This window comes from Corvus moneduloides, chromosome 1 (genome assembly GCF_009650955.1).
Source record: "Corvus moneduloides isolate bCorMon1 chromosome 1, bCorMon1.pri, whole genome shotgun sequence".
In the NCBI taxonomy this organism is placed as follows: domain Eukaryota; kingdom Metazoa; phylum Chordata; class Aves; order Passeriformes; family Corvidae; genus Corvus; species Corvus moneduloides.
This window is the reverse complement of record NC_045476.1, coordinates 131,398,722-131,418,485: the sequence shown is the minus strand read 5'-3', so window position 1 is coordinate 131,418,485 and position 19,764 is coordinate 131,398,722. Positions and strand designations below refer to the sequence as shown.

The 19,764-nt window shown below is 37.2% G+C and overlaps 1 protein-coding gene across 4 annotated transcripts in view; it reads left to right on the top strand.

Moving 5' to 3' along the window:
• The window catches only part of JPH1 (junctophilin 1), an 83,575-nt gene that overhangs the window by 48,558 nt on the left and 15,253 nt on the right, over window positions 1-19,764 (top strand). For all 4 annotated transcript variants that reach the window (XM_032127769.1, XM_032127760.1, XM_032127741.1 and 1 more), the window contains exon 3: window positions 6,775-6,893. In XM_032127769.1, the coding sequence (XP_031983660.1) occupies window positions 6,775-6,893 (119 nt within the window). The remainder of the gene's footprint in view (window positions 1-6,774; window positions 6,894-19,764) is intronic.

Here is a 19,764-nt window from a genome sequence, read left to right as displayed (position 1 = left end):
GTGGTCCTGACATTTCTTTTTCGTTCTTGGGACATGGATGTGCTGGATATTGTTCCCTTAGTGTTTTTATGGATGCTGGATTATGTAGTAGAGCAAAAACAGATTCCTTAGTTCATACTTGATTTCTGTCTCTACATGTATTAATTGCACATTAACCCTTCCTTTTGCGGCAGTGTGTGGGACTAGCCAGCAGGATGTCATCTGCCTTTGTGCTACTTTCCATGACCATCTCCAATACTGGCTGGATTTTTGTTTCCCAGTGTTCTGTTCTGGTACACTTAAACACAGTGGGATTTGGAGTTGCTATGATTGAACTTCATGTTGCAGTAAACCGTAGATTACAGTAACTTTAGGTTACAGGAAATTGTCCTTGGGGTTTTTCAGAATTCAGAAGTTGTGTAACTTGCCAGCTCTACCACAGTATGTTTTAGCTTGTATTGAGACATTCTAAAAGTGAAATATTAAACAACTCTGGAACAAAAAACTAACTCTTAAGGTAAAACGCACCTGACAGCTGTTTTCTTTGGTGTCTTCTACATTAAGCTTTGAAATGTGTCAGAGTTTGCTTTCAATCCATTTTGATGTACTTTATTAATTCCATGTAATTTATGCTGTTGTTTAAATATATTTCCATAGGGTACAAAATCAGAAGCCTTAGAAAAATAGTCTAAGTATGTTAAATCAAGACAAACAAGATAAGGTACAGGACCCATAATATTCACTTGTGTATGAAGTGTTTGGCAAAATACTTTGTTAAAGTATGATGTCTGGCACAATACACTGTTAGCCTGCAAATCTCTGTGGAAGTAGACCAAATTTATTTATGGTATTATTTATGCCTACAACTGACATCGGGCTTACCAGTCATTAGCCCCAGGTTATTTTTTCAAGTACTGAAATCAAGTTGGCTGTTTACCAAGTGTAAGGAATTTCCTCAGTTTTTCAGGAGTCATTAACTAAAAGTTAGTATTTTTCAAGTTCTTCTAATACGAGTAAGGACTGAAAAACACGAGAAATTAATTTAGGCTGGGAAGGAGGAGTTTTCAGAAGCAAAATCCATTAGGCAAGATGATACAGATTGATGTGCCAGCAGTGTTTGCATGATAGATGTGCTCATGCTTTACTGCTTCAACCTTCACTGGTAGTACCAAGCTAGTCCCAATTACTGAGTGAAGTCAGTTCATAAAGAAGGAGTGGCTGGTTGAGATTAAAATTTAGTAAAGCACAAAGGAGATTGATAAAGTTTAGTTGAAGGCATATGTCTCATTTTGTTAATTCAATCTGTAGTTTAGGATCACTTTAAGTTTCTTGCTGACATGAAGCTCTTGTATTGCATTACCTATAAGTCAGTCTTTTTCCTCTTTCTGTTTCTCTCAGAGACTCCCATTTCTTGCTGGTATTCAGTGACCTACCCTCACTTCTAAGCTGTTACAGCAATGAGTTGCTGGGAGTTATGAAGCCTAGAGTTCTTAGGTACTCTACACAGTCATGCATGTATGTATTTTTGATTCTACCATAGCAGAATATTGTTTTTCACTCAGTATTATCACTGAGAGAAGCTGAGAAGGATGGCTAGCACACTTGATAAATACCAGTCTCTCACTTGCAGTGTTAAAAAATGCATAGATGTTCTATATATATTGAGCATTCATTACTGATATATAATTATCATAAGAATATGGAAATAAAATGGGAGCAAGGAAAATATTTGTCTACCAAAGAACTTTGATTAAAGTTTTTCTCTTTCTCTCCAGCTCATTTTACCTGGAAATGCTATGGATCTCTGTACCAATTTTACCAGAACTTGGTTTTGCAGATTGCAAAGCTTTTTTCTGACAGATAGAAACAAATGTGAAAATGTTGGAAATTTTTATACCTGGAAAAAAACATAGCACTCTCTGTTTTCTAGAACAATCACTGCATTTTAAAGTTTAGGAAGGTAGGATTGTTTATAGAGAATTCCAGTTTCAAGAAGAATGGTAGTGGGTAGTAACCCACAATATGTAATGTTACACGATAAACCTGATAGCTGTCATTAATAAAAAATATCTCCTGAGAACTTCATGTAGGTTTGGCCACTACTGATATTTTTGTTCTTACAATATAGAAATCTGTTAATTTAACATTGTAGATATTAATAGTTTAGGATAATGGGATAAGAGCATAATTCTGTGTCATATATTTGGCAAATGGAAAGCAAAATTATGTCTATAATTTTAAGAAGTAGAAAGCAAGCTCCTGGAAAGCTTTATGCTGGATTCACTGTGTTTAATAAAGTGTGAAAAATGAAACAAAGTAAACATATGCTGCTAACATTTTGAGTTGACTCTGAATGAGGCGGCATTACAAGTGCGTTGAAGGATACCATGGAAATACAAAATAATCTGGAGGGTAATGGACAGTTCTAAATGGGTTTTAAATTTAGATAAACATTACATAATGCATTCCAGGCACATGGCATTATATATAAGCATTGTTGCTGCAGAAAGGGAGATAATATTGTTTTAAGCTCTTCAAGGCTAAGCACTCCTCCTTCAAGTTATTTTTCGTACATAAATAGATAGAAACCTGACCATAGTATTGCCGAAAGGGGAGCTGCTTGTAAGAAGCCTCTGGCTCTGTGCTTATAATTTTTGAGTGTAGTTAATATGATGTGTTCCTGTTTACCTACCCTGTAAAACACAGAAAAGAAAGCTATCAGTAGTCATACCAGCTGTCCCACAGTCTAGAAAGCTTAGGCTGCTTTAAAAATCAGACCCTGATACGCAGTTTCTCACAGTACCAGGCTTTCAGTCAGGCACTGGTCCCTCAGCCCTCACTCACTGACAACAGAGACTGGTATCTACACAGTATCTATAGGGATTCCACATGCTGCTATGTGGTACCAAGACTCTCCATGAGCTATAGCTACAGATTCCTTTTTAATGTAAGTACAGTTTGATTCCTGCCACAGATACAACTTAATCTGAAGCCCCTGTCTTCATTGAATTTACCACCTCTGTGCATTCATTAGTGGAGGAGTAGATTGTCCCTCTAAATATGAATTGATTTTGGTAATTACTTCAATTTTTATATTCATTTGAAACCTTTCAAGCGTGTGTTTGAGACATCATGTGGAATATTAATGGTAGTGTTGATACTTTCCAGGAGAAATACACATAAAACCACACAGCAATTCAAAAGTTACTAGTGTGTATTAGGTATTACGGTTGCTCAGAATTAATTTCTACAAAGAAACACCTATTCACCTAAAATGAAAAAATCATTAAAGGTCCTTTGCTATGGATTAGAACCTGAATGCAGCATTGCAAAGCAGGTTACTTATCTTTTTGTACTGTTTTGCAGTCTGTGGATTGCTGCCTTCTCTCCTGCATAATTTCTATTTTGCTGCTGAAACTTGAGATCAATCCTTCCTGGAAAAAACCTACCGCAGTCTTTTTCTTGGCTGGGAAGAGGAAAGGAGGCTTTTTTTTCTAAGTTTTTCTTTCAAGAGTTCTCGTAAAGATCTCTTGTCATAGCAAAGGACATAGAGTTCCCTGGAGAAACAAAACAGCTCTCAAGTAGATGGTGGTCATTCAGATGTGGGTCATTTTGATGTGATATATCATAGTCTTCAATTTCTATGAATAACTGCTGATAGCAAACAAAACTTGGAGACCTTACAGTGGTCTCCAAGTAGTACCCCAGAAATGAAAGGTAAAGAAAGCTTTCCAAAACTGTGTGAAGCATAAATGGAGCAAATGGATTCTATTTCTGCTTTGATAGTTCTCCTTTACGAACATTATCATTCAAAACTAACGTATTTCTTCATAGTTTCTGATACTAATAGTCTGATAGTGTGGGGGGGGTCAGTTCAAGGCAAAATAAAACTGGCAGTAATTGGAAGCAAGTCCTTTGGAAAACATACAGGCAGATCAAATGTGGAAATCAGAATAAAAAACAAAACAGGAAAATAAATAGCAACAGAAAATTATTTGAGTCTGATGCTTAAAAGTGTGCAAGAAGTTAAAAAATTATCAAAGTACACAGTTGCAAATGGAGGTGATAAAGTACATGTTGCTGAAGTTAGCCAGTAAAGCATCCAAATGCCAAGGTGATAAATAGCAAGTAATTGCACATAGAGAAGAGCCTGCGTTCCCAGGCAGGGCACAGAGCTGCTGTTCTGTGCAGAAGGATCAGCTCTGCCACTTTATCCCATTCTTGTCACTTTTGTCACTGCTAATCAATGCTGAAGAGGCTGTCAAGAAAATATCTCAGCACAGGCATGTGCTCACACTTCTGTCTGGCTGTCGAAGGCCTGCAGAGGAGCATAAACATGTCCCTGTGCCTTGCCCTCCTGTGCTGGTGAGTTCCTCTTGCTGCATCGTCTCTCAGCACTGAGGCTCTGCTCCTGTGTGTCACTGCTAGGACATGCCTTGGCAGCGCTCCCTCCTGTTCTGGTCTGCTGGAACTCCTCACTGAGAGTACAAAAGGGGCAGAATAGCAGGAAGTGTGAGTTGAAAAAAGAGGTGTGAGATAAGGCAGCCAAGGAAAGCTGTGCTCATTTACCTTCTGTTCCTTTGGCTTCTTCCTGTTGCGACCTGCTCTGCCCCGCTTCATGTGACAGAGTTACACCAGCTTCTTACTCATGTCACCATTTAATTCCTTAACTGATTGATACTGTACGTTTCTACAGAATGTCTGTTTTGCTTCTTGGATATAATAATATAGAAAATTCATAGGCATCAATAAATAAATGCATTATCCTGGCAGTATGTTTTCCTGGTGCTGGTCATTTAGTATATTAGCTTTTAAAATGTCTGTTGTAGCAGTAGCGATAGTGTTAGACTATTTTTCTATGAGAGTAGTCTGGTTGTTCTTTCAAAAAGATGACCAGTGTCTAGTTTATCTATGAGCAGACTACATTATTGTCTCACAAAACAATGTCCCAGTGCTGGGATTGCTTCATTAAGTTTATGCTGCATAGACATAATTATGCAGGAGCTAAGAATAGCTCATCTAATTGAAAATAATGATTATAGAGAAAGAACGGGTTTGATTACTGTTTCTAAGCAAGCACGTACCATACACCCATTCATGAACTGCACAGAACACATATGGGATTATACGGTGTATTTGTTTTTATTAACAGTTTCTTTCCCCCATCCTGAGTACAAATCAAAGGTGTTACAATTCATTGTCTTTTTTCTCACAGACCTAGGGACACCTGCAAGAAGGCAGCAGAAGCTAATATTTATCCAGTAAATTATGACAAGCTAAGCTTTGAAAGAACATTCAACATTTATCCCCACACACATTTTAGGGAGGATGTAACTTAAATAAATCTTCCCCAGGCACCACAGATGAAACTGTCTATGTGGTTTTTTTATGTCTGTGTTTATACTAGTACCCTACGGGATTAAACATCCTTACAGAAATGCAAAGTCTGCCATACTGTTAATCTCCTGATGCTCATTCTGGTTAATGCTAACATTTAATTCTTCCTTTGTCTAAAACACATAGAACCCTTCTTTATTTCTTGAAAACAAAACAGAATTTTTACAGTGAAGTTGTTAGAAGTTTTCATTTATTTAATTGCTATTCATTACTATTACCAGGCACATGGGATAAAGTTTGGTGTTATTGTTGTCCTGTTAACTAATTCTTTTCTTACTTCTGTGTCAGTTTTCTACTAGAATGTTACAAGAAAAGTGATGAGATCATGAAATTTAATTTATTTGGTTTAGAAATGTTATTAATCTCTTTAGAGTCTCAAAATATTCTGCTGGTTTGCCATGTTTAGCTTCCCCTCCCTTTTAACAAGCCATTTCATAGCTCTAGGCTATGTGCTAATGCTGTAGAGGCACAGAGAGATCATGGCCATCAGGAATTTTTAAACAGATAACTGTTTGGAAAATGAAGTGGTGAGGGAGGATGGGACAAACAGTGATGCAAACCTGCAGCAACACAGCTATCAGTTTGCAGTCTGGAAGCAGAGACCTTTGCACAAGCTGTTCTTGAGGCTTTTTGAGAAATAGCAAGAGGAAAAAAGTGGAAGCAGAGTGCACATTACTTTACCAAAGTATTCCATACTGTTGTCTTGACTTCAGAAAAGTTGCCTTTTCAGACTGTTTTTGGATTTGAAATTCAGTGAGTTACAAGAATTTAGTACAGTTAAGTCCCTGTTTCTACAAATGCCTATTGAAGTGTTAAACACGTTTTCCAGGCTATTCCTTACCAACGTGATCTGATTGTGGAAGACATTTCCTATTTTTTGGGCCAATATACTTGAATTTTGACCTTCAAAAATTTTTACATGGCACTCAGCATTGACCCAGCATTAACTTTGCAATGTGGAAAAGGTAGTAGCATTCCTCAGTCCCTTTGAATACCATGTGTCCTGGAATCCCAGAACCCTGTTTAGGAATCAGTGTGGTGGCCCAGTCTGACCTTCTGTACACTTCTGTACACATTCTGGTAACATGTAAATAAATCCTAAATCCCATTCCCAAGATACTATTCTTTCCTTCTATTTAGAAATTTTAATGATAAGCTGAGGCTGTATATTGTGTTCCTGCAAGTAATTGTGATCCAAGGATGAACAGGACTGAAGAGCTGAGAGGAATAGTGATTTGTTCCTGAAATACTTTGCTGATTTGCAGTTGCTCACAACAGGTTGTCCTAAGAGTGCACTGTACAGGATAGTGTATGGTAGCTGAGGTCCTGTGTTCTCAGATGCTTGGTGCAACTGATAAAAGACTCCTCTGCATATAAACTGTTTTCTACTTTGTACAGAACCGCACATGCAAGAGCTAAAGCTGATGCTGCGGATCAGGCTGCTCAGGCTGCTCGCCAGGAATGTGATATTGCAAGAGCAGTTGCCAGAGAACTTTCACCAAATTTCTACCAACCAGGTAATTGTAGATTGGGGTTTTGTGTGACTATTTGTTTTATTGCAGTGAAAAGATTTTGTGTTAAGTTATTAAGTGTTGATTCCATCTTGAATGTTATCATTTATACAGAAATAAGTCACGTGTATGTCATGAAGAGTGTACATTGCTCAAGATTTTATTTTCGATTTTTAATAATTCGGTGACTGTTTCTTTGTATGAAAACAGCTGAGTGATAAAAAGCATATAACTTTGCCTCAGATTAATAGTTTATTCAGGACAGTGTCAGAGACAGACTTCAGCCGTCATAAATCAACAGAAATTTGGATGAATTCTGTAATGTGTTTATTAGTGGGAAGATCTATAGCTTTTTCACTGTCCAGTAAAATTCCTGACAGTCTTGGTTAGCTAAGGTCTGGATTTTGCAGAATGCTTTACCATTAAGCATACATAACCTATAAAGGAATCATCTCTGTTATGGTTGGGGTGCTCTGTAGAACATTAGTTCCATATTCATGATAGCATAGAATTAAGTCTGTCTCACTTATGTCAGCATTGCAGCCCATTTTCATCTGTCACAGGGTTTAGAAAATTGCTGTAGGAAGAAGCAAAATTGGTTTTACTTTGTTTTTCTTCTGTCTTTCCATGAGGCTAATATTTCTGTGTACTGCTCTTTAGCTTAAAATTGGTAGATAAAATGGAACTCCATTTGCCAATTTAATGTCTTTTCGTGTCTGCCCTTTCTTTCACCTGTCAAATTGAGTTGAGTCATATCTTGTTACTACTTTTCAAGGATTTGCCTGTACTTGTATGCTAATACAGATTATAGCTCTCAGATTCATTTTCACTTACAGTTGTTTTCTGCTTATCCTTGTTTCAGACACAAACTTATTCTTAAATGTACCCATATAGTGAATGCAGGCTATCATGACCTACAAAAGCAAAGAACAACATTCTGCAATATCTTCTAAAATTGCACCTATTTACTTCATTTTTTAGTTCAAGTGGCCACTATGTGTAACTTTTTACTAAATCTTTACTGTCACTTATCTCATAGAATACTTGTTTTTTTCTTTATTCCTAAGTGTTTGGTTGTAGAGAATGTGTTTTGGGATTGTGGGGATTGGGGAGCTCTTTTTGTATTCATTTAGTGCCTAAGTCAAGGGTTGTTGACCTGATTGGAATTTTCATTCCCTTCATCAGTCTTGCGGACTTTCTTTGTACACGTCCTGATGCAAATTCATCTTTCTTGAACATGGCAGTCCAGAACTGTAGGCAAAACTCAACTATTTCCGGTAGTAAGACTTTACTAGCTTTAAAACAGCATAAATATGTACTTTTCCCTGTTGAGAATTACCTCACTACTACCTCTCCTGTGGATTTATATATTTGGCCCATACTTACTGCTGTCGTACTCAAGTCTTTTTCTTCTTTCATTATTTCGTCCTCCACCAGCTGAACAAATCCCAATTTACAGCAGCAGGTTATCTTGCCATTCGTAAGTTAAGAATCCATAACCTTAGCCATGCAAAGAATTGAAGCATTTGGAAAGAAAATATTTTAAAGCTGCCAAACCCTTCAAATAAAGAAATTACTAGAGTACTCAAGTGAAAATGCCAACATCTGACTGTGTGAAATTTGACACCAAGATATCACCCAGATCAGTAATTTCTCAAATGTCTTTTTACTCCCTGCCACAGGAATTGAAGTAGCATTGCTGACAAATCAGCTGAGATATGGGAGAGAAAGTGTGGGAACTTATTTTCCTCCCATTTGAAACTTTTATTCCATTTACAGAAGATGAGAGTTTGTATCCCTTCCCCAGGTGTAGCTGGATACATGTGGAATGACATAGCAAAGCATTTCTCAAGTTTACTTACTCTGTTCTCTGTGTAGAAACGTCTCTCAGTTAGCTAGCTCTTAGCAAAAATAAGTACCTTTTCTGGAGTCTAAATTTTGAATTCTCTAATTGTTCTCAAGATAGCCAAATACACCATATTTGTACACATTTGAAAAAAAAAAATCTATTCCCATTGAGTAAACAACTTTTAAATCTCAAGATGTTAACTAAATTTCAGTTATCCCAAATAAACTCCTGCAAACCACCAGGTTCACACATCATTGTGATGATTTCAAGTGCTATCATGTCTGAGATGTTTTCCAGGCTCAGTGTACGTGATGCCTTTTTCAGATACACTTTTTCTGTGTGGTACCAGTTAACCCACTCACTTGTATACATACTTGTTTGTTTAAGCATTTCCCAAGAGTGATGCCAAGAGTAACTCAACAGTGTTACTGTTAGCTTTTGTCATTTATGGTAGTGAAATAGATAAATATTTCTGAGTATTTACATTCACTCGCACAAACAGCAGTAAACATCTTCTTTTCAAATAACATTTTTCATGTATTAGAATGAAAACAAGGTAACTTATTCTTTGCCAATAGCAACTTCTTTGTTTTCTTCTGTTGCTTGAGCTTTTTATTTTTACAGTATCTGTAAGTACTGCTAAAAGGTATCGATAAGTGTTGTCTCATTCTCTGAAACTATAGTTAGGTGAAAGCTTTCCATTGTACTAAATTGTCTTGAAAATAGGTTATGATGAGAAAGTGTAATTTTTCTCTTATTTCTTTAACTGCTTAGTATGGTAGACAAGCATGCTGTCAGCAGTAAATGTATGTAGCATATCAACAACAGAGACAAAAAGAAGTGAAATACAAATACCTCTCTGTAAATAAGAGAAGCATTCTTTTCTGTCTTAAGGAGTGATCTCTGAATTACCTGTAGCCTAAAACCATTTCAATATTTGAAAACCTCTGGATAAAGCTCTTAAATTTCAGATTCTTAAAAATCAGCTTTCTGGGCCATGTAGCCTAGTATTACACACAAATTATAATTGCAGTGAATATTCTTCGTTCATTGTACCATGGCAGTTCATACTTCCCAAATACTTTCTCTTATGTTTCACATTTATGTTCATTAAGGCAATCATCAGAAGCTTCCAAGAGGTTCTTCCTTTGTAATGTAGTTTAAAAGGAGGCTAAAAGGAGAACAAAACATTAGGAAGCAAAGTAGCATCCAGCAGGTAAGAATAATAATGAGGTACTGTAGAAGTCTTAAGATTCAGGTCTCCCAGTGATTGATTGCCTTAGTATTTGCATATAAGGAAAGCCAAGTATGACTGAACAGGCCAGAGCCATTGTATAAGGACCTGAAAGGTTGCAGGGAGCTGTTTTCCCTGAGTTTGTTCATGCTATTTGCAGGCAAGACTCTGCCTCTATTTTTGCTGTAGCAGATACTTGGCTAGTGATTAATAATTATGAGGATGTGTATCTTTGCAGGGTCCTACCCACAAGGCTGTACATTTTGTAGATTTAACAAATGTTGTACTCTTTACAGCGGCCATACTTTACAGGTCTTTTTATCAACAAATAGAACAGATTTTGAGAAATCCCAGCTCTGACCTGTTTGTTTCCTCCAGGCATCACTAAACTTGTGGATGTGTCAAAAGAGAGCATACCAGGACAGGAAACAAATGAAACCTGAGTCATAGCCTCATTCAAGGGAGTCATCCAGGGACAGTTTGAGATTTGCTTTTGCTTAGAGAAAAAAATAAGTGTTGTTTTGTGTCTCTTGTAAAAACCTAGAGAAGAACAAATGACTGATGGGAATACTGTATCGAAGGTGTAACAGAAAAGAAAGGTTTTTGACACTCAGTAAAAAGGGGGAATATTGTTCTAGTCTTGCACAAGATTAGTGGATGCTTTGACTGACACATTCATTCTAAATTCCACAGACCATCTTTAGAATGTGGCCTTGTAAACACACTGTCCGGAGGTAAACCGAAGTATGGACTTGCACAGACTGGACAGCTAAGCCATGATTGTCTGTGTGCATATATATCCTGCAGCAAATGGATACTGCTCTTTCATTCAGTTTGAATGAATAACATTTGATTAAATAAAAGAAGGGTAAAACTACTTTGCTGCAGGGTAAGAGCAGTCTGGGCACTTTACCACAGAGCAGTTAAGGTCTGGAAATTCAGATCTAATTTGTTTTCTGGCAGATTATTTGTCAGGCCAGCCAGCTGCCAGATGAACATACATGGGTCACCAATACCATTCATCCAGCCTTGACCTCCTAAACAAGGCGTGAGAGAAATCAAGTAGCAGTGTATAAATTAAAGTTGTCTAAATTTAGAGATGGGCGGAATTTTTTAGGTGAAATATATGAGCAAAGACTTTCTAATGATAAGAATTTGGCAGGTTTTACTAGTATTTTTTTTATAACATTTGTTAAAGTACCAGTATTAACATGCTGAACATTACTAGTTTCATAAATAAGCATTTTAAGTCTATTACAAGGCAATTTGTAATGGCCTCTAATGCCTTAAAGAGCAACTGTGGTTTACATTCTCTTTTGACCAGTGGTAGATGTCTGTAGCTTAAGAAAAAAAAAAATCCTTCCCATCTTTCTCCTCTCTGCCATCACCACCTCCTCGAGTTCTCAAAATGCAAACTCCAAATGGACAGGAAAGAGAGATTTCTGGCTGATGCTAATTAACTGCAATGTCCTGGCTAAATGCATGCGGGCCGGACCAGATAGTTTTATATAAAAGGCCAATTACAATGAGCATTTTGCCTGATTAGAGTTACCAGCCATGCCATCAGTTTGTGCCTTAAAGCATACAGAAGCTCGCTCGTTATTCTTAGTGATACAAGAGCCTGTTCATTTTCTGAATTTATTCTACATAGGACTTCATCAGCCTCACAGATCTGTTACTGGGTTTCTTGCTATGCCATTTTTTTCTCTACAGTTTATTGCTTCTATCCTCTTTCTACAGAACTCTGGAGAAGCAAGAGCCTACAGACTTACCCAAATGCACTTTTGTTATATCCAATAATCAAAGAAATAAGGTGCATTAGAAGAAAAGGTGTCAGTTTCAAGCTTTATTCTTGTTCTCCCCTTTCTTTTTAGAGCTCTTGTTATACCAGTCTTCACAACTTGACTTCCAGATTTATGACCTGTCTCACCAAGCCCTAGGTACAGATTCCCCCACCTTTCCACATCTTTCCTCTTGCCCAGTGTGAGGACCCTCCAGCTTGCTGGGAGTCTGCGTCCATCCTGCCACACTGCCAAACACACCTGCTGGCTCAACCCACTCCACAGTGTTCCTGTAATGCATCTGGGACAGGAGAGCATGCTTGGGAGAAAGCAAAGCAAAGAGACTGTGCAAGGGCGTAGCCTTGATTCTTCAGGATGCTTTCTCAATCTCTCCAAGATACTTTTGAGTCACATAATCAAATGATATGCTTAGGAAAAAACATGCCTAATTAGTTTTGAGCAAATTAACTTTTAAAACTAATAACAGAGAACCAGTTTCCTGCAGAGAGATAAAGCTGTTACAATCACTGTAATTTTCACAAACTTGCATTAAGTAGTGAGCTAGTTAATTTGCATCCAGATGAAATTCATGGTTGCTTAGTAAAGGCTGCAGGATCTTACTATGAAACTAGTCAGAAGCCTGGACTAACTTCAGTGCTGTCTCAGTTGTGTTTGCTACCTTGAAGTAACTTCTCAAATTCTAGCCTAGGTGTACGTATCTAATCTGGCACTATGGAAGTGTTAATTACAGGTATAGTCTGAGAGAAGGAGGTCAGTGCTTCCTTTCTCCTGTTAAAAATCATTCATTTGCTCCGAAAAAGAATCATGCCTTCCAGGACACTGTTGGCCTGCTCCAATGAATTTCTATATTGGTCTGTCATGGTGTCCAGCCAAGGACAAGATGAAGTAGGGTCTATCACATGGGAGTATTATCACAGTGTCAAAATTTCCATTATAAATCCTATTTATAACTGCGTCATAAATATTTGTTCCATGTTGAAATTCAGTTAACAAAGAACTGAGAACTTGCCTTACAGTGCTAATTTTCAGTGGAGTATGGTGATCTATTTTGAAAGGATTTTATTATACTAGTGGAGGTTTAAATCATGTTTAAAAGGTTAGGTTTCTCCTGTTACACTTTTAACATGTGATGTGGACCATTAGAGAAAAATAATCTTTGCAGTTGCATTCTGTGTTTGTCAAGGCCACATAAATAGATGGCTAATATACATGGCCTTTTATTCCAAGAAAGGCTGCAAAATTTAAGACTTACTTGAAAGTAGAGAGACTCTAGGGAGATATCCAAAAAAGAAAAATGCAATTCATGTTATAGAGCTAAGTAATGTAGAGTATGATGTAGAAGACCATGCGGAGAATTTGGAGAAGATGAAGATTTCTGCCTATTAGTTCAGTAGTAGTTATTCACTCAGATCATCGTCTGAACAGGAGTAAAACCTGGAACTGAAACACAGCTGGCATGGAATTGATAGTTTTTGTATGGTGAAATTAAACAGGATGAAGATTGTAAAAGAAAGGTAGAGAGACCAAGAACAGAATAATCGGAGGTTATTTTCCTTGAAAGTATAATTTAAAAATGGAAGAAAAATACAGGTGAATTAAAGAGATAAATCATAGATGTTAACAGAGGAGAATTGTTCCAAAAGAGGAGAATGGTCATCTGTGTCAAAGGAGGGTGAGAGTGGAGTACTGATACTGAAATGTGACTAAGAAAATTGCAGAAGCTCCTCAAAAAGTATCAGATGAAGAGCAGAAAGTATTTTGTCAGAGGCAGTTGCCAAACTGAAGAGTATTGGATAGATTTGGAGAAGAGGACCAGTAAATGGATATTGCAAATTTAGACTTTAGAAATGAAAACTTAGAGCACTGATGTGAAAGGGCAGAAATGACACTGTGGGAGGTCAGAATGGTAAGTTGCATGATGAGTGGGGTTTCTCTTAACATACAAAAGATCAAGAGCATATTGGAAAGAGGCCAGATATATGGATGAAAGACCAAGCAGCTCACATACCCTAGTTTTTCCAGAATTAAATTGATTGTTGTATTTCTCCAGTTCTGCCATTTGCAGTGCAGCAGTCACTTCAGGCTCTTACACTTTATAATTAATTTCAATGCTAGATACAAGAAATTAATTTTGCTGAAAGTGGTGCAGCTTAATGAGTACTGTTTTTGAAAAATCCTGGATTAACCCTCAACCCTCCAAGAAAATTCATAAAGCCATATATTTCAAAAGCAGTAAATTTCAAGTCTCTTTATTTTACTCCTGATTTTGCATCTTTCAAAGTTCCTAATTTCAAGTGTTTTTTCTATAAATACAAGGGGATAAAGGAGACTTCTAAAAAAATTAAATCTGACATTATCATATAATCATTAATACCTTAGAAATATCTGGAGTTTTAAGTAAAGGCAGTAATGCATCTCTAGATCTGTAGAATCAGTGGAGTCTGAAACTGTCTAGTTATTTCCATGTTATTTTGCCTGTCTATATTTATGCCTGTATATTCAAAAGTAGTGTTGGTTGTTTGGTGACACATGTATTTTCTGTCTTCTCAGTATTGAGCCTTACTGGAACATATTCCATAGGCATAAGAACTGCTGACATCATCAACCCAAGCCCTGAGTGCATATCCTAGGCTCTTCTTTTTTCTGTAGTGGAAGAACAGAAGGGTGTTCTGAGAAAAACAGGCACTGTTTCTTTACAAAATATGGATTTTAATAGAGGCAAAAGTTAGAAGGACTTGGAGAAAAATTTCACTTGGTTATTGAATTTACTAAAAAACAGTTCTTAAGACAGACTTGGCTAGTTGGAGAGCAGACATGAACCTGCTCCTGTTGAGGTCGGGTGCCAAACTCCCATGGAGCAGGATGATAGCCATGCACTTGAAATGTGATAAGAGAAGTAGCTCATAGCCTTCCAGGCTGTATATATAGAAGGACGTCATGGAGAATGGTTCCTACTCTGCATGATCCCAGTGACACTGAGTCTGAAATACTGTGTAGAACTTTGGGGATGATCATGTCAGAAAGATGTGGACACACTGGGAAAAATGTAAAAAAGTGTGAATTCTACTGAGTAAAGACAGCTATTATGCCACATTAAAAGTCTCTCTGTATATTTAAAATTCATCTTCTCAGAGAATATGCAGTTGCAATGAGACTTGGATTACAGCCTTTCACTTCTACCCATGCTTTAGGAGCTTAAAGAACACTACTTTCGCGGTTAACAGCTGCCCCAGTGCAGTTTGGATGAAGTACAGTAGTCTCTAGGTTTTCTGTGAAAAAGCTAAAAATTTACCTTCTCAGTTATTGCCTGTTAAGCAGCCTGCAGGCTTAGAAGTGTTCAAGTAGATTATAATGCATGTTTTATTTAGCTGGGATCATTCACATTAAATACAATGTGTGTATATTATCTACCCTGGAAAAATGAAGCTTGTCCTAGATACAGGAGTCATATGCATCACCGTGTAATCTTGACAGATATTTTTTTGAAGTTCTGTCAGTATTCATCAACAGAAAGGTAGGGTAAGTAAGGCAAGCCATAATGAAGATTGCTGGTCACAAGCAATTTCTATGTATATAAGCAGATGTCCCAGTGAGGTGTTAGAGGTAGTTATGCAGCACTCAGAGTGCCCTCTACCATGTAGGATAAATTTGCTAGATTTTTATGGTGGTGTTGAATCCAGAAGTATAAAGGCTTATATACTACTATGCAGATACAGTTAGGAAATGTTGCCCTGTTTTGGAAATACCACAGCTACTTCAGTCACCTGCTAAAGCAGTAACAGAAATGGAGCAGAGGTTGGATTTATAGTCAGAATAAATTCATTGTTCTTGGTGCTGACTCCAGGAAGTTTTTGAGATTCATTGGTTTAGTATTTCCTGACTTCAGATCTTTCAGTGTGTATATGTCTGCTCTATAATGATGCATTTATAAACCTTTAGAGGAAGAAAATGTTATTTTTAGGAATTCTTTTATCCTTAATGATTCTTTAGTTATTGGATAATACAAAAATGCAAATTACAAAAATACTGTTTAGGTTCTGCATGCAGGTGTGTTAATGGTAGGGTAACTCAAATGAATTCCAGATTTGGAGGAACTGACAGGGAGAGAGGAGGCAGTCTGGCTTTCTTGCTGGTAGAAATTGCATTAATATCTGTTTCGTCATCCTGCTGCTAGACTCACAAGTTTGTGACGTTGCCTGTGGTGTGAATTGTTTGGCTGAAGTCCATTTCCTTTTCTGTTGCTATTGCTGTTGCTGGCAACTCGAGTGTGCTTGAGTAGATGTTTTGATATTTTCAAAAAGCATTGTGAGATAACATGGTGTCATACGCTTTTCTGCAAATACCTGTGCAAAATGCAGAGACACTAGCACTAAAGTAGTCACACAGGTCACACCAAGAACTGTGTTGTGCTGTGTAAATATCACAGCAGAATAAACACAGAGGCATAAAAACTAGCCTTGGATTTGGCCAAAGTGTGTGTGTGTCTCTGCATATGGGGCTAGTAAATAAGTAACTCAAGCCTTTTGATCTCGGTCTAGTCTGTGTCAGGAAGCATTTGATGGGGGTTTTGAGAAGGCTGAGTCACTTTCATTGACGTCAAAGTCAGGAAAATAAAGCATTGGCAGATATTTTAAAGATGGTAGGTACATATTCTAGCAAAACTATGCAGAAGTTGTTTAGGATACTGCACAAAACTGTTTCCTGAGCAGGTATAAAGACAGTAGCAACCTTGATATGCAAAAATTTATGTGTTTAGGGTTCTTCTGAACAAGACACTTAATAAGCAATTTCTACCAGTGAATACTTTCTGTAGGTCTTTACTTAGCAAGAAGTGTAGGTTGCATTTAAAGCTGCTTTGAAACCCACTTGTTTCCAGTGATGCTACCTTTTAAAATTAGTCCTAGGAGGACTCAGGGAGATAGGTGTATTCTAACTTTTGCATCGCTGAATGATGATGTGGCTTTGTCAGGTTGTGGCAATAGTAAAATACCACATTATATTCTATCTCTGTCATATTTTTCAGTCATGTTGGTAGTACATGGTTTCAAAGACAGCAGGCTGCCAGATCAAGTCAGAACAGTTCCATACACATGTAGGCATCAATCTCCATGACATTCGTGGATTTAGTGAGTAGCTGTTGGCACGTGCTAGCTTCAGTCTTTCTTCCAGTCCAGCAAGAGAAGGAAGACTACCAGGAATACTACTTAAGGAAGCAGCAATGCTAACAGATTGAGAAGCCCTGAAAGTGTAAGCTGGAGAAAACTTCAGCAGAGGGAAGGTTTTTTCAAGGAGGGAACATAGGAAATTAGGATTTGCAATTAAAAGTTAACAAAAGATTCTAAATAATAAACATTATATTTTGGAGTGTTTTTTGGGTTATGCAAAAAAATGCACTCCTGTCCCTCTTGTTTACACTGTAGTTTTCTTTCCTAGGCAGCCATGGTACTTCCATGCTGGTGGTACTAAGCCTCGGAAAAAAAAGAAAAAAGGGATTTTAAGGCAACCAAATAGAATTTTAAAAATGATCCAGGAAATATTTTTATTTGCTCCTAGCTAGGGAAGCTGCTTAATAACATTTAAAATACTGATCATACCTCACCAAAATGCAGTTGCCATCAGAGGCTGAAAGTTAAATCAGCCATCCAGACTTGGATTTCTTCTACATCTCACAAAGCAGTGTCAACAATCCCTTCCATTTCAATTCTTTTTTCTCTTTTGTGACATGCTTTATTTTTAAGCCTTAGATAATGTGGGGTTTTCTTCTGTAAAGCGTTCTCAAGTACAGTTAAAGAAAGCCATTATTGCAGCTGGCATCCAACTTCAGATGCAGCTGAAACAGGGCAGACAGGCCTACATATGTGTTTCTGAATTAAGGAATTATTAAATAACTTACATATGCATCACTAGGAATAAGATATTTCTTACCTTGCTGCACATTGACCCAACCATGAAGGAGCTGCACTATTCCATTCCCTGTTGCTGGATCACTGCATCCATCAGAAGGGTAGTGCAGACACCTGGGGTGATAACCTCTTAAAATACCATTAGGAAGTCTTTCTCTACCAGGAGGGTGGTCAAACACTGGAACAGGCTTTTCTAGAGAGGTGGTTGATGCCCCGGGCGGGCCTGTCAGTGTTCTGGAGGCATTTGGACAATGCCCTTAATAATGGGCTTTAACTTTTGTTCACACCTAAATTAGTCAGTGACTTGGACGAGATGATTGTTCTAAGTCCCTTTCAACTGAAATGTCCTGTTCTATTCTACTCATACCTAAGTCAGGCAGAAGTGTTCTCTCAGAGTCCTATGGCTCTGTAAGTACCTTGCCTTTTATCCTTTAATTTCTCTGTAGAAATAATCCTTAGCCATTAATTTCCAGTCCTGTTCAGTCCCAGTTCAGTGTGCCAAACATTACTAAAACTGTAACCATATCTCTGCCTCCAGCGAGTTCATCAACACATTTTGCACGTAGCATTGCACAGCCCTCCATTCAGTTGGGCTGAATTCCAAGCCAGCAGCCTAGCACTTAAGAGGGATTTTTTGTTCCCTGTTACCAGTAGAACCATCAGAAAATTAAGAACAAAACAGAGGAAGTACTAATGATATTAATTATAGTTCTTCCCCATTCCTTCTCATCTCCACAATGAAGAAATAATAATAAGCCATATCTTTCTAAAATTTACTGAATATATTTATTTGCACTTCCATAATGACTCACTGAATCACTTATTTTAAGAGGTTGATAATTGATTATTTATATTTCCTTCACCTACTGTTATCATCCTGAGGAATTCTTCTAAACTGGATGTCCTGTCCTGAAAAATCCTAACATAAGGAAGAAAGATCCTATATTAATTTATCTTCTGATCGATCGCTTGGCTTTCCAAAGTTTTATTAAGTTCATCAGAATAGCAAAGAAATCTTATTGTGAGAGCATACATATTGTTGCTAACAGTGACACATTAGAAAAATATCAGAAGATAAACAAAATGGTTTTCACTGGCTTATTTCATGAACAGCATATATCAACCTGCTCTACCAACACTAAAGTATACATTTTCCTTTTTTTGTACAGTTCATTTAAATATAAAAGTCTTAAGCTTTTGCTTCAACCATATCATGCTCTGGATTTGTCTTAGGGTATAATCTGAAGTAAGAAACTTACTCATCATTTACTGTTTCCTCTTTGAATTTTGTTTTGTTAGATCGGCTCTCGGCTTTTTCAGCAAGATGGCATTTATGGTAGGCAACAAACTTGTGGCCAAAGTGCTGTGTGGGGTTTTGATTATTCAGGAGACTTACATTCCATTCCTAGTTTTGACAAAGGTTTCTCTGCATGTTTAGCTTTGCCAAAGATTTACCAAAGCTTTAGGCATGTTGGTACTTTATTGACAGGTGAGCACTAAATTCAGAAAGGTTATTTGGATGAAACATGTGCTTTGGGTCATAATTTCCTTTTGGGTTAGCTTCCCCATCACTAAAATGAGCTATTGGTATGACCTTTAGTATTCTATTTACAGATTGTGAACTTTTCAAATCAGAAATTCTCTCCTGTTTTTGTAGAAGTGTTCAGTAGTTGAGTAAAAAGGGGCCTCTAATCTTGGAAGGTTTGCATATAGACTGCAGTGTTCTGGTTGAGCAAGTAACTTTGATTGTGTCTCCATTACCCCACAGACAGTTGTTAAACAGTACAGTGAAAGTGGAGCATGCTTCCACTAACAGTTCATACATGTAAACAAAATTAGGCAGTGAAATATGTGCTTCAAGTTTGGAATTTATCTATAAGCACAACATAAATCTTCTCATAATGACAGAATTATAATGTTGTTTCTTATTTTCCTTATGGATTACTCTTTATAGCCCTGTCTATTTGTTAACTCTCTATGTAGTACTGAAGATAGGTTACATCACATAAAGTGTACTTTAGTTTAAAAAGCAGAAATTAGCATATGTTTATCTAATAAGTACTTCTAATACACCTTGAAATTGAATCAC